Here is a 15,779-nt window from a genome sequence, read left to right on the forward strand (position 1 = left end):
AAACAAAAAAAACCTAAGTTGTTTTTAGAACTGGAAAAAATTCCCGGTTTTCCCGAAATTCCAGGAATTCTGTAATACCATTTCTCAATTCAACATGTTACTACTTCAACATTTCTCGACCGATTTGAAAAATTCCAACACCACCCTTTTCGACTCATTCAGACCATTCAAGTTTTTTTTAAATGTTTTTCTTAACCATTTGCAAAAAAATTCCCGAAATTTTTGGAAATGTCCATTGAAAAAAAATGGGACATCATTCAAAGTTCCACAACTCCCACATTTTTTTTTATCTTATTCAAACTGTTCCAACTTCAAACTGTTCAGCCTATTCGGGAATTGTGGGCTTTCCCTTGACAAATTCCAAAAATTCCGAGATTTTCCAGAATTAACGTTTTTCCGGGACATTTTTCCAATTCAAAATGACCTGGCCATTTTTCAAACTCCCACTATTTCCCCATTTTTCAAACCATTCCACCTTCAACACATTCCACCATCCTGGAAATTTAGACTAAATTGTTTTCCAAGTTCAAAACAATTCCAGGATTTTCCAGAATTCCTGGTTTTCCAAAGCTCTGTTTCCACCCTTTTTTCTAATGTTTACTCTTTCCACATTTTCAACACATTTCAACCGTTCCGCCGTCAAAACATTCCTCTTAATCAGGAAAAAAAAAAAAAAGTTGTTTTTTTGAACCGGAAAAATTCCCGGTTTTCCCGAAATTCCAGGAATTCAGTTATACCATTTTTCAATTCAACACGTCACTACTTCAACTTTTTTCGATCGTTTTGAAAAATTCCAACAGCAACCATTTCAACTCATTCAGACCATTCAAGTTTTTTTTGTTTTTTTTACCATTTTTTAAAAAATTCTCGTTATTACCGAAATTTTGGGAAATTCCCATTGAAAAACACGGGACATCCTTCAAAGCTCCACAACGCCCACATTTTTTATCTGATTCAAACTGTTCCAACTTCAAACTGTTCAGCCCATTCGGGAATCATGATTTTTCCTTTGACAAATTCCCAAAAAAATCCCAGATTTCCCGGAATTCCCGGTTTTCCGGGACATTTTTCCAATTCAAAATGCCTTGGCCATTTTTAAAACTTCCACCATTTCCACATTTTTTTTACCTATTCAAACCATTCCACCTTCAACACATTCCACCATCCTGGAAATTCAAACTACAAATGTTTCCAAGTTCAAAACAATTCCAGGATTTTCCAGAATTCCTGGTTTTCCAAAGCTCTGTTTCCACCCTTTTTTCTAATGTTTACTCTTTCCACATTTTCAACGCATTTCAACCGTTCCGCCGTCAAAACATTCCTCTTAATCAGGAAAAAAAAAAAAAGTTGTTTTTTTGAACCGGAAAAATTCCCGGTTTTCCCGAAATTCCAGGAATACAGTTATACCATTTTTTAATTCAACATGTTACGACTTCAAAATTTCTCGACCGATTTTGAAAAATTCCAACACCAACCATTTCACCTCATTCAGACCATTCAAGTTTTTTTGTTTTGTTTACCATTTTCAAAAAGTTCCCGCTATTCCCGAAATTTTTGGAAATTCCCATTGAAATTAATGGGACATCCTTCAAAGTTACACAACTCCCACATTGTTCATCTGTTTTTATAGGGTTTTCTACACCAAAATTCATCTTATTCATTCAATGTATTCTTCTTCTCCAGATTTTGGCGCGCTCCACCTTTCACATTTTTCACCCGATTCAAACCGTTTCAACTTCAAACTGTTCAGCCCATTTGGGAATCGCGGGCTTTTCCTTGACAAATTCCCTAAAAGTCCCAGATTTCCCAGAATTCCCGGTTTTCTGGGACATTTTTCCCATTCAAAATGAATTGGCCATTTTTCAAACTTTCACCATTTCCACATTTTTCAACCTATTTAAACCATTCCACATTTAACATATTCCACCATCCTGGAAATTCAAACTACTTATGTTTCCAAGTTCAAAACAACTCCAGAATTTTCCAGAATTCCTGCTTTTCCGAAGCTCTATTTTCACCCTTTTTTTCCGATGACATTTTCAATGCATTTCAACTGTTCCACCGTCAAAACATTCCTCTTAATCAAGAAAAAAAACAAAGTTGTTTTTTAAACTGGAAAAATTCCCGGTTTTCCCGAGATTCCAGGAATCCCGTTAGACCATTTCTCAATTCAAAATGTTACTACTTCAACATTAATCAACCAATTTGACAAATTCCAACACCAACCGTTTCAACTCATTCAGACCTTTCAAGTTTTTTTTTTTGATGTATTTTTTTAACCATTTTCAAAAAAATTCCTAAAATTTTTGGAACCTTCCATTGAAAAAAAATGGGACACCATTCAAAGTTCCACAACTCCCACATTTTTTTTATCTTATTCAAACTGTTCCAACTTCAAACTGTTCAGCCTATTGGGGAATCGCGGGCTTTCCCTTGACAAATTCCAAAAATTCCCAGATTTTCCAGAATTAACGTTTTTCCGGGACATTTTTCCAATTCAAAATGACTTGGCCATTTTTCAAACTCCCACCATTTCCACATTTTTCAAACCATTCCACCTTCAACACATTCCACATTCCTGGAAATTCAAACTAACTTTTTTTCCAAGTTCAAAACAATTCCAGGATTTTCCATAATTCATGGTTTTCCAAAGTCCTATTTCCACCCTTTTTTCTGCGACTACTACTTCCACATTTTCAATGCATTTCAACCGTTCCACCATCAAAACATTCCTCCTAACCAGGAAAAAAAACGAAGTTTTCTTTTTAAACTGAAAAAATTCCCGGTTTTCCCGAAATTCCAGGAAGTCCGTAATACCATTTTTCAATTCAACATGTTACTGCTTCAACATTTCTCGATCCATTCAAGTATGTTTTTTTTTTTTTTACTATTTTCCCAAAAATTCTCGTTATTACCGAAATTTTGGGAAATTCCCATCGAAAAACACGGGACATCCTTCAAAATTCCACAACACCCACATTTTCTATCTGATTCAATTTGTTCCAACTTCAAACTGTTCAGCCCATTCGGGAATCATGAGCTTTCCTTTGACAAATTCCCAAAAAATCCCAGATTTCCCAGAATTCCTGGTTTTCCGGGACATTTTTCCAATTCAAAATATATTGGCCATTTTTAAAACTTCCACCATTTCCACATTTTTTTTAACTATTCAAACCATTCCACCTTCAACACATTCCACCATCCTGGAAATTCAAACTACCAATGTTTCCAAGTTCAAAACAATTCCAGGATTTTCCAGAATTCTTGGTTTTCAAAGCCCTGTCTCCACCCTTTTTTTCTAATGACTACTCTTTCCACATTTTCAACGCATTTCAACCATTCCACCGTCAAAACATTCCTCTTAATCAGGAAAAATTTCCGTTTTTCCCGAAATTCCAGGAATTCAGTAATACCGTTTTTCAATTCAACTTGTTACTACTTCAATATTTCTCGACCGATTTTGAAAAATTCCAACACCAACCATTTCACCTCATTCAGACCATTCAAGTTTTTTTGTTTTGTTTACCATTTTCAAAAAAATTCCCGCTATTCCCGAAATTTTGGGAAATTACCATTGAAATCAATGGGACATCCTTCAAAGTTCCACAACTCCCACATTGTTCATCTGTTTTTATAGGGTTTTCTACACCAAAATTCATCTTATTCATTCAACGTATTCTTCTTCTCCAGATTTTGGCGCGCTCCACCTTTCACATTTTTCACCCGATTCAAACCGTTTCAACTTCAAACTGTTCAGCCCATTCGGGAATCGCGGGCTTTCCCTTGACAAATTCCCCAAAAATCCCAGATTTCCCAGAATTCCCGGTTTTCTGGGACATTTTTCCCATTCAAAATGAATTGGCCATTTTTCAAACTTTCACCATTTCCACATTTTTCAACCTATTTAAACCATTCTACATTTAACACATTCCACCATCCTGGAAATTCAAACTACTTATGTTTCCAAGTTCAAAACAATTCCAGAATTTTCCAGAATTCCTGCTTTTCCAAAGCTCTATTTTCACCCTTTTTTTCCGATGACATTTTCAACGCATTTCAACTGTTCTACCGTCAAAACATTCCTCTTAATCAAGAAAAAAAAACAAAGTTGTTTTTTAAACTGGAAAAATTCCCGGTTTTCCCGAAATTCCAGGAATCCCGTTAGACCATTTCTCAATACAACATGTTACTACTTCAACATTAATCAACCAATTTGACAAATTCCAACACCAACCGTTTCAACTCATTCAGACCTTTCAAGTTTTTTTTTTGATGTTTTTTTTTAACCATTTTCAAAAAAATTCCTAAAATTTTCGGAACTTTCCATTGAAAAAAAATGGGACATCATTCAAAGTTCCACAACTCCCACATTTTTTTTAATCTTATTCAAACTGTTCCAACTTCAAACTGTTCAGCCTATTGGGAATCGCGGGCTTTCCCTTGCTCTATTTTCACCCTTTTTTTCCGATGACATTTTCAACGCATTTCAACTGTTCCACCGTCAAAACATTCCTCTTAATCAAGAAAAAAAAAACAAAGTTGTTTTTTAAACTGGAAAAATTCCCGGTTTTCCCGAAATTCCAGGAATTCCGTAATACCATTTCTCAATTCAACATGTTACTACTACTACCGATTTGAAAAATTCCAACACCAACCATTTCAACTCATTCAGACCATTCAAGTTTTTTTTTATTTTCTATTTTTAACAATTTTCATTAGACATTATTGCAAACTCAAGACAGCCATGACATTATGTTCATCACAAGTGTATGTAAACTTTCGACCAGGACTGTAATTAGTGTCGCTTTTCATTTTAAATCAACAAATCGCTTTCTTTGGAAGGTTAGTTAGCGCCATGTGTGAATCGCTGGTGACGGGGGTTGCTGTGATACTGATTTTTGCATCTGGTCTCTTCCCTGTTTGTCAGTCTGTGGTGGTTCTAGCTTGCGTAGGAGCGGTGGGCCTCAGCCTGAGTCTGTCGGTCTTGACCATCTACCTGGTGTGCCTGTGTTGCTGCCGTAGGGACTTGGACGAGGACAGCAAAAGGCCCGAACGGAGCTGCTGCGTGACCTGGACTACTGTCGTCACGGGTCTTATAATATGGTAAGTCTGGAATGGTCCGACCTGGACGGGATCAACGTATATATTCACTGTCTAGGATTAAAGAAAGTGGTCAATGTCTTGCTCCTGATGTCCTACTCAGTGGTTAGATTGTCCGCCCTGAGATTGGTAGGTTGTGAGTTCAAAACCCGGACGAGTCTAATATTCTCTTAAAGGCCTACTGAAATGAGATGTTCTTATTTAAACGGGGATAGCAGGTCCAGTCTATGTGTCATACTTGATCATTTCGCCATATTGCCATGTTTTTGCTGAAAGGATTTAGTAGAGAACATCGACGATAAAGTTTGCAACTTTTGGTCGCTAATAAAAAAGCTTTGCCTGTACCAGAAGTAGCAGACGATGTGCGCGTGACGTCACGGGTTGTGGAGCTCCTCACATCTGAACATTGTTTACAATCATGGCCACCAGCAGCGAGAGCGATTCGGACCGAGAAAGCGACGATTTCCCCATTAATTTGAGCGAGGATGAAAGATTCGTGGATGAGGAAAGTGAGAGTGAAGGACTAGAAAAAAAAAGGAAAAAAAAGACTATACAGTGGGAGCGATACAGACAAATTTACTAGGATAATTCTGGAAAATCCCTTATCTGCTTATTGTGTCACGGGTTGTGCAGCTCCTCACATCTGAACATTGTTTACAATCATGGCAACCAGCAGCGAGAGCGATTCAGACCGAGAAAGCAACGATTTCCCCATTAATTTGACTGAAAGATTCGTGGATGAGGAAAGTGAGAGTGAAGGACTAGAAAAAAAAATAAAAAAAAACACTATACAGTGGGAGCGATACAGACAAATTTACTAGGATAATTCTGGAAAATCCCTTATCTGCTTATTGTGTCACGGGTTGTGCAGCTCCTCACATCCTCACATTGTTTACAATCATGGCCACCAGCAGCGAGAGCGATTCGGACCGAGAAAGCGACGATTTCCCCATTAATTTGACTGAAAGATTCGTGGATGAGGAAAGTGAGAGTGAAGGATTAGAAAAAAAACAGAAAAAAAACACACTATACAGTGGGAGCGATACAGACAAATTTACTAGGATAGTTCTGGAAAATCCCTTATCTGCTTATTGTGTTACTAGTGTTTTAGTGAGATTATATGGCCGTACCTGTACAACCTGCACCAGTCGACGGGTGGTGGCGATGCATTTTGCAAACAATGTAGGAATTAAGAAAATTGAACGTTGAACGTGGTGTTATGGAAAAGTGTGTAAATCCTTTTGAAAAAAAGACACACGGTTAGTAAAATTGTGTTAGAAATAATTGAGTATATACCGTATTTCCTTGAATTGCCGCAGGGCATATAGTATGCGCCTGCCTTGAATCGCTGCCGGGTCAAACTCGCTTCCCAAAATAATTAGCGCATGCTTAGTATTACCGCCTGGTCAAACTCGTGACGTCACGAGTGACACTTCCCCTGTCATCATTTTCAAAATGGAGGAGGCTGATTTCAATACCGGTAATTTGAAATCGCATAAAGGGAAGAGCTATTCAGTAGGATTTAAGGTCCAGGCTTACATCACACTCAAATTTTTACTGCATACCTTTGGTAAGTGCCGGAGTGAGAAGAGGTTTTAAAATAATTAGCACATGCTTACTTTTACCGCATGCCTTTGGTAAGCGCAGGAGTGAGAAGAAGTTTTAAATTAATTAGCGCCCCGGCGGCAATTCAAGGAAATACGATATTATCTTAAGGGCCGTTGCTATAGTTATTAATAATTGTGCTGAAATGGTATTTTTCTTTGTCCGTGCAAAGCCGGCAAACTAAAAGATTGCAAGCCGGTCTAGTATCAGTGTCTGGGTCCAGGAACGGCCTTCTCACTGCCAAGGCGATATCACCAGTGTCAACACATTTTTATTTTAGTTTATGTTGGCTTTCCCCCCACCAAAAACATTTTGATTGATTGATTGATACTTTTATTAGTAGATTGCACAGTACAGTACATATTCCGTACAATTGACCACTAAATGGTAACACCCGAATAAGTTTTTCAACTTGTTTAAGTCGCCACGTTAATCAATTCATTTGCCGCATCAGGTAAGGCCCCATTTTGAAATTAAAGTTTGTGTGTTTTTCGGCATCAACGTGTGCCATTTAGGTCTCAGGCTTGAACTTAGGTAGCTGGTAGCAAGCGGCTGTGGTGTGCACACAAGTCTCCGTTGTAATGCTACTGTAAGTGAGTGAGCATGATGTTGTTTAGCCCGCCGTCCATGACTGTGTGAAGTCGGCTTGGAAGTTTCCTGCGTTATCACTTTAACAGCTGCGTGACATCCAATTAAATCATAAATGAATATCTGGACATTGGCGACGTCGGTCGGGCGTAATTGTATTAAAATTGAACTTTGATAGCAGGCATTTATAACTTGGTTGCTCGATTAAAAGCTGGAGAATTTACCGGAATTGGCTTAACGGTCCTTAATGGCTTTTTTGTGACCAAAAGTTCTGTGGTTTGTTTCCATCTGACCACAGAACTTTCCTCCGGAAAGTTTTATCTTTGTCCACGGGATGTCAGATGAAAGAAAAAATGTCAGCTGTTTGGCCACAACACCCAGCAATATGTTTGGAGGAGAAAAGGTGAGGGCTTTAATCCCAGGAACACTAAACCTACCGTCAAGCATGATGGTGGTAGTATTATGCTCTGGGCCTGTTTTGCTGCCAATGGAACTGGTGCTTGGGGACGGCGTGGCGCAGTGGGGGAATGGCCGGGCGCAACACGAGGGTCCCTGGTTCAATCCCCACCTAGTACCAACCTCGTCACGTCCGTTGTGTCCTGAGCAAGACACTTCACCCTTGCTCCTGATGGGTGCTGGTTAGCGCCTTGCATGGCAGCTCCCTCCATCAGTGTGTGAATGTGTGTGTGAATGTGGAAGTTGTGTCAAAGCGCTTTGAGTACCTTGAAGGTAGAAAAGCGCTATACAAGCACAACCCATTTATCAGTATTTATTTATCCTTTAAATGGGACAATGAAAAAGGAGGATTACCTCCAAATTCTTCAGGACAACCTAAAATAATCAGCCCAGAGGTTGGGTCTTGGGCGCAGTTGGGTGTTCCAACAGGACAATGACCCCAAACACACGTCAAAAGTGGTAAAGGAATCAATCAATCATCAATCAATGTTTATTTATATAGCCCTCGATCACAAATGTCTCAAAGGACTGTACAAACCATTACGACTACGACATCCTCGGAAGAACCCACAAAAGGGCAAGGAAAACTCACACCCAGTGGGCAGGGAGAATTCACATCCAGTGGGACGCCAGTGACAATGCTGACTATGAGAAACCTTGGAGAGGACCTCAGATGTGGGTAACCCCCCCCCCCCCCCCCTCTAGGGGACCGAAAGCAATGGATGTCGAGCGGGTCTAACATGATACTGTGAAAGTTCAATCCATAGTGGCTCCAACACAGCCGCGAGAGTTCAGTTCAAAGCGGATCCAAGACAGCAGCGAGAGTCCCGTCCACAGGAAACCATCCCAAGCGGAGTCGGATCAGCAGCGTAGAGATGTCCCCAACCGATACACAGGTGAGCGGTCCATCCTGGGTCTCGATTCTGGACAGCCAGTACTTCATCCATGGTCATCGGACCGGACCCCCTCCACAAGGGATGGGGGGACATGGGAGAAAAAAGAAAAGAAGCGGCAGATCAACTGGTCTAAAAAGGAGGTCTATTTAAAGGCTAGAGTATACAAATTAATTTTAAGGTGAGACTTAAATGCTTCTACTGAGGTAGCATCTCAAACTGTTACCAGGAGGGCATTCCAGAGTACTGGAGCCCGAACGGAAAACGCTCTATAGCCCGCAGACTTTTTTTGGGCTCTAGGAATCACTAATAAGCCGGAGTCTTTTGAACGCAGATTTCTTGCCAGGACATAAGTGGTAAAGGAATGGCTAAATCAGGCTAGAATTAAGGTTTTTAGAATGGCCTTCCCAAACTCCTGACTTAAATGTGTGGACAATGCTGAAGAAACGAGTCCATGTCAGGAAACCAAAAAATTTTAACTGAACTGCACCGATTTTGTCAAGAGGATTGGTCAAAAACTCAACCAGAAGCTTGCCAGAAACTTGTGGATGGCTACCAAAAGCACCTCAACCTCCTGGACTGATGATTTTAGGTTGTCCTGAAGAATTTGGAGGTAATCCTCCTTTTTCATTGTCCCATTTACTCCGTAAAACACCAGTTCCATTGGCAGCAAAACAGGCCCAGAGCATAATACTACCACCACCACCATGCTTTACGGTAGGTTTAGTGTTCCTTGGATTAAAGCCCTCACCTTTTCTCCTCCAAACATATTGCTGGGTATTGTGGCAAAACAGCTCAATTTTTGCTTCATCTGACATCACATGGACAAAAATAAGATAAGAAATTCTGGAGGAAAGTTCTGTGGTAAAATGACACAAAAATTGAGTTGTCCATGTCAGAAAACCAACAAATGTAGCTGAACTGCACCAATTTTGTCAAGAGGAGAGGTCAAAAATGCAACCAGAAGCTTATTGCAGTGAAACTTGCCAAGGGACATGTAAGCAAATATTAACATTACTGTATGTATACTTTTGACCCAGCAGATTTTGGTAACATTTTCAGTAGAGAAATACTCATTTTGATAGTAATAATAATAATAATAATAGATTGTGTTTGTAAAAATCACTTAACATTGAACAAACAACCTCAAAGTGCTACAGTGTATTAAAAAAAATACAATAATAATAATAATAATAATAATAAAAATGTAATCAAAGTAAGTGAAATATAAAAACTACAACAGCCTAATAACTAGAACAGTGGTTCTTAACCTTGTTGGAGGTACTGAACCCCACCAGTTTCATAAGCAAATTCACCGAACCCTTCTTTAGTGAAAGATAAAACGTTGTTTTTTTTTAAATTCAAGACAAAGTTATATGTTTATGGCAGGGGTGCCCATTACGTCGATCGCGAGCTACCAGTCGACCGCGGGGGGTGTGTCAGTCGATCTCGAGCCAGGCTTATAAAAAAAATAGACCTAAAAATTAGTGATCATCAATCTTCACCTAGACGTCACTTAAATGACATTCACGGTACCGGAGGGTCTTGTGAGATGACGCTGGCTGCTGCAAGATCATTATTATGAAAATATGACCGAGAGGAAGGCGAGAAACACTTTTTATTTCAACAGACTCTCGCGCCGTACCTTCCGTCAAAACTCTAAAGGCCGACTGCACATTTCCTATCTTCACAATAAAAGCCCTGCTTCATGCTGCCTGCGCTAACTAAATACAGAGTCTCGGAAAACTGGCGTGCACAAGCGATCCCTCAGAAAGCTGGCGTGCACATCACTTGTGCACGCCAGCTTTCCGAGACTCTGTATTTAGTTAGCGCAGGCAGCATGAAGCAGGGCTTTTATTGTGAAGATAGGAAATGTGCAGTCGGCCTTTAGAGTTTTGACGGAAGGGACGGCGCGAAAGTCTGTTGAAATAAAAAGTGTTTCTCGCCTTCCTCTCTGTCATTTTTTCATAATAATGAACTGGCAGCAGCCAGCGTCATCTCACAAGACCCTCGGGTGCCGTGAATGTCAATCAAGCAAGCTACGGAATTTGCCGCCAATGTTTTTCTTGTAAAGTGTATGGAAGCTGGATGAATTAGATGCCAAAAACCAACCACTTTCATGTGGTATTGTACAGAAAGGACAACTTTTTTTCTCCTCCATTTGAAAATGTGGGCGTTATCATCATTACTGTCTGATTCCCATCAATGCAAGTCATCAGAATCAGGTAATACACCAACTTACATTCTTGTCTTTGTGAAAGAAAGACATCTATATGTGTTACACATGCTTGTATTATCATTAAACACATTTAACTTGTTTACAAAAATGTCTCTTTCATAAATAAATAAATATAAATGATATATATAAATGAGGTAGATCCCCTCGAGTTGGTCAATTGAAAAGTAGCTCGCTTGCAGAAAAAGTGTGGGCACCCCTGGTTTATGGTAACACTTTAGTATGGGGAACATATTCTAAATAACAAAGACTTAATTTAAAAGGGTTAGGGCCAGGGTTAGGGTTATAATGAGGCCATGCCAAATAATGCATTAATAAGTACTTAATAATGACTAGTTCAGAGCCAATATGTTACTAATTTGCATGTTAATAAGCAACTAATTAATGGTGAATATGTTCCCCCTACTTAAGTGTTACCATGTTTTTTATACTGGTGCACAAAATGAACCGTGCATGAACATCACCTTGTTCAAACAACAAAACCAACACAGTGCGTAAACTCACAACAAATGACACACCTGCAAATCAGTGTGACTTCTGCTGTTGCCGTATCCGTAATGCGCCGATAGGGAGAAGTTTTTATTTACACGATGAGTCGGGTGTGTTTTGACTTCCGCCGAACCCCTGAGGCCGACTCACCGAATCCCTAGGTGTCGATCGAACCCAGGTTAAGAACCACTGAACTAGAACTAGTATGCATATATCTATAACAATGCTTTTTTTTTAAAAGAAGGGTTTTTAAGCCTTTTTAAAAATCATTCACAGTCTGAGGTGCCCTTAGGTGGTCAGGGAGAGTGTTCCACAGACTGGGAGCAGCAGAGCAGAAAGCCCGGTCTTCCATAGTTCGTAGTATTGTCCCTTGGAGGTTGGACGAGGTTAGCCTGTTTTGAGCGGAGGTGTCGTGTTGAGGATTTGGGTAGGCTTTAAGTGTCTATTTTAGTATGCCAATATAGACACTTGCATCATGTGCCACCATCATTATAACACTTATATTTTATATAAGTTACATTTTAATGGTTTTTCCATTCGACCTGGGCGATATGGTCTAAAAATTACATCTCAGATTTTTATTTTTTTTTAACAAAAAAATTCCCCCCCCCCCTACTTTTTAAAGAATCTTTGAATACAAAAGACAGAGATAATCCAAAACAAGTGTTTCTTTTATTTGATCAAAAAGTAGTAGTTTGATATGACACTTCATACACTGCATCGTGTTCTTATAGTAAATTCTAATTTGAATAATGTTGTTCTTCTACCGCAGATGTTGTTGTGGTTTGTGCAGCCCTTTGAGACACTTGTGATTTAGGGCTATATAAATAAACATTGATTGATTGATAGATATAAGTCTTTTAATTCTTTGCGGCTCCAGACCGATTCCTTTTTTGTGTTTGTGGTCCGATATGGCTCTTTCAACATTTTGGGTTGCCGACCCCCGATTTAACTGAACAGTCTCTCTAATCATCAATTCATGAATAAAAATTCCTAGCCCCTTCCTGCTCCATCACTGATAATAATAGAACACACATTTCCCTTTAGAATTCCACAAACAATATTTCGTCCACAGTGTAAAATCACCTGTTCCAGGTTGTCTCCGGAACAAATGACGGGGCCACGTTTCCCGTCTGGAATATAAATGCCTTGAAACGTGTCAGATGGGGTTTGAGTTGGAATAGCAGCTAGTGTCGCATATTTAACTAACCAGTGTGCCGAAGGACTGAGGTCTATTATTGGTAACAAGGTGGAAGTTGTTTAAAGGCAAAGACGGTGGTTTTCATTATATGCTTACAAGGTTACAGCAACATGACGCACTACACACCGACATTGGTAGAACCCACGCGCCTTGCAATATTATCTTCCTAAAAACTAAGTATGTTTAGATGGCATTTTATCACAAAACTTGGATCTACTTTTTAGCAGTGTTGTCAAAACTGCAGTCCGGGGGCCATTTTCGGTTACTTTTTTTTTTATTCCTTGTCAATGAGGTGCATTAGAAATAGCACTACCAAGTTACCAACCACTTGCTCTGTCACCTTTTTTTTGCATACAGCAGGGGTGTCCTAATTTTTTCCACAGAGGGCCGCACGCGGAAAAATGTAAGCATGCGGTGGCCTCTTTGATATTTTTCATTTTGATATTTGAACCCAGGACTGCAGGACCTTCGTATTGTAAGGCAGACGCACTAACCCCTCTGCCACACTTTTATAAGACTTTTGAAGTCATTTTGATAGTAGGCTAATATAGACACTTACATCATGTGGTGCCCTCATTATAACACTTTTATAAGACTTTTTAAAATTAATTTTGATAGTAGGTTAATATAGACAATTATACCATGTGTTGTCTTCATTATAACACTTACATAAGACTTTTAAATTCATTTTGATAGTAGGCTATGATTACTCATATAGACACTTACATCATGTGTTGCCTTCATTATAAGACTTTTATAAGACTTTTAAAGTCATTTTGATAGTAGGCTAATATAGACACTTACGTCATCTGTTGTCTTCATTATGACACTTTTAAAAATTACTTTTAAAGTAATTTTGATAGGAGGCTAATATAGCTAAAATAGACACTTGCATCATGTGTTGTCTTCATTACAACACTTAAATAAGACTTTTAAAGTCATTTTGATAGAAGGCTAATATAGCTAATATAGACACTTAAATTATGTGTTGTCTTCATTATAACACTTACATAAGACTTTTAAAATCATTTTGATAGTAGCCTAATATAGTTAATAAACACTTACATCCTGTGTTGCCTTTATTATAACACTTACATAAGACTTTTAAAGTCATTTTAATAGTAGGCTAATATAGACAATTACGTCATGTGTTGTCTTCATTATAACACTTAAAAAAAGAAGTTTAACGTCATTTTGATAGTAGACTAATATAGGTAATAAACACTTACATCATGTGTTGTCTTCATTATAACACTTTTATAAGATTTTTAAAGTAATTTTGATAGTAGGCTAATATCGCTAATATAGACACTTACGCCATGTGTTGCCTTTATTATATCACTTGTATAAGCCTTTAAAGTTATTTTGATAGTAGACCAATATAGACAATTACACCATGTGTTGCCTTCATTATAACACTTACATATATAAGACTTTTTAAGTCGTTTTAATAGTAGACTAATATAGACACTTATGTCATGTGTTGTCTTCATTTTAACACTTACATAACACTTTTAAAGTCATTTTGATAGTAGGCTAATATAACCAATATAGACACTTACATCATGTGTTGCCTTTATTATAACACTTATATAAGACTTTTAAAGTCATTTTGATAGTAGGCAAATATAACTAGTATAGACACTTATGTCATGTGTTGACTTTATTATAACCCTTGTATAGGACTTTTAAAGTAATTTTGATAGTAGGCTAATATAGAGACTTACATCATGTGTTGTCTTCATTATAACACATAAGACTTTTAAAGTAATTTTGATAAGAGGCTAATATAGCTAATATAAACACTTACATCATTGTTGCTTTCATTTTAACACTTACATAACATTTTTAAAGTAATTTTGATAGTAGGCTAATATAACGAATATAGACACTCATTGTCTTGTCTGGGCTTCACGGTGGGATGAGGGGTTAGTGCGTCTGCCTCACAATATGAAGGTCCTGAGTAGTCAGGGTTCAATCCCGGGCTCGGGATCTTTCTGTGTGGAGTTTGCATGTTCTCACCGTGAGTGCGTGGGTTCCCTCCGGGTACTCCGGCTTCCTACCACTTTCAACGACATGCACCTGGGGATAGGTTGATTGGCAACACTAAATTGGCCCTAGTGTGTGAATGTGAGTGTGAATGTTGTCTGTCTATCTGTGTTGGCCCTGTGATGAGGTGGTGACTTGTCCAGGGTGTGCACCGCCTTCCACCCGATTGTAGCTGAGATAGGCGCCAGCGCCCCGTGCGACCACAAAGGGAATAAGCGGTAGAAAATGAATGGATGGATTGTCTTGTCTCCATTCAAGCATGGTACCATCTTGGATGCATAAGTGCTATTGGCGCCGGCGGAGCTGCGGCACATTGAGGTGGAACAAGGAACAACAACACGGCTCTAAGATAACCTCAGCTTAATGAACTCCAAACACATTAAGCCAGGGGTGTCCAAACTTTTTCCGCTGAGGGCCACACACGGAAAAATTAAAAGCATGAGGGGGCCGTTTTGATATTTTTCATTTTCAAACCATAACAAAATATATAGATATTTTAAATGTATTTTACTTCTAGAGGTACCGGGGACCATAAAGGGTCTCAGTTATTAAAACAAGTCAAATTTGTAATATTTTTTATTTAACGCTTACAGTAAATCTCTATATCAACTTAAAAAAAAAAAAAAGTTTTATGGCTTTTCTGTAAAAAAATCTTTGTTTTTTTAATAGTAAAACTGAAATATGCAGTATTTAGTAATTAGAGCCCTAAAAGATCAATAATGCAGGACACCATTGATTTAAATTTTTTATTATTTTTGAGTAATCACAGTGAAAAGATAAATAAAATACCACTAAATATATTTGGGATCCAAAAGGTGCCCCACTTAGAAAGTGATACATTTTTATTAGGGTTTTTTTCAACTTCCAACACTTAAGTTACGAGATCCACTTCATATCTGTCGACTTTACGTTTTAACTATTATTGTGTTTGTTTTATGCTCTTTTGTCAAAGAAAACTTTGTTTTTATATGGCAACTGCACAATGTATGCAATATTTACCACATAAAACATTTTAAAGTGGAATATTTGAACCAATTTGAGCTTTGGAAATAATACATTATTTTATGGGGTTTTTGTCATTATTTTTGGGGGGGATAAATGGCAAAAAAAATCCAAAATAAAGAAAGACAAAAGAAAAAAAAACAGCCTGCATGGCAGCTTT

General features: G+C 38.3%; 1 protein-coding gene across 1 annotated transcript in view; it reads left to right on the forward strand.

The window, feature by feature from the left end:
- LOC133541499 (protein tweety homolog 2-like) overlaps nucleotides 1-15,779 on the forward strand; it is a 145,746-nt gene that overhangs the window by 13,940 nt on the left and 116,027 nt on the right. Inside the window, exon 2 of the mRNA XM_061884946.1 lies at nucleotides 4,928-5,103. Within this exon, the coding sequence (XP_061740930.1) occupies nucleotides 4,928-5,103 (176 nt within the window). The remainder of the gene's footprint in view (nucleotides 1-4,927; nucleotides 5,104-15,779) is intronic.

This window comes from Nerophis ophidion, linkage group LG23 (genome assembly GCF_033978795.1).
Source record: "Nerophis ophidion isolate RoL-2023_Sa linkage group LG23, RoL_Noph_v1.0, whole genome shotgun sequence".
Lineage (NCBI taxonomy): Eukaryota > Metazoa > Chordata > Actinopteri > Syngnathiformes > Syngnathidae > Nerophis > Nerophis ophidion.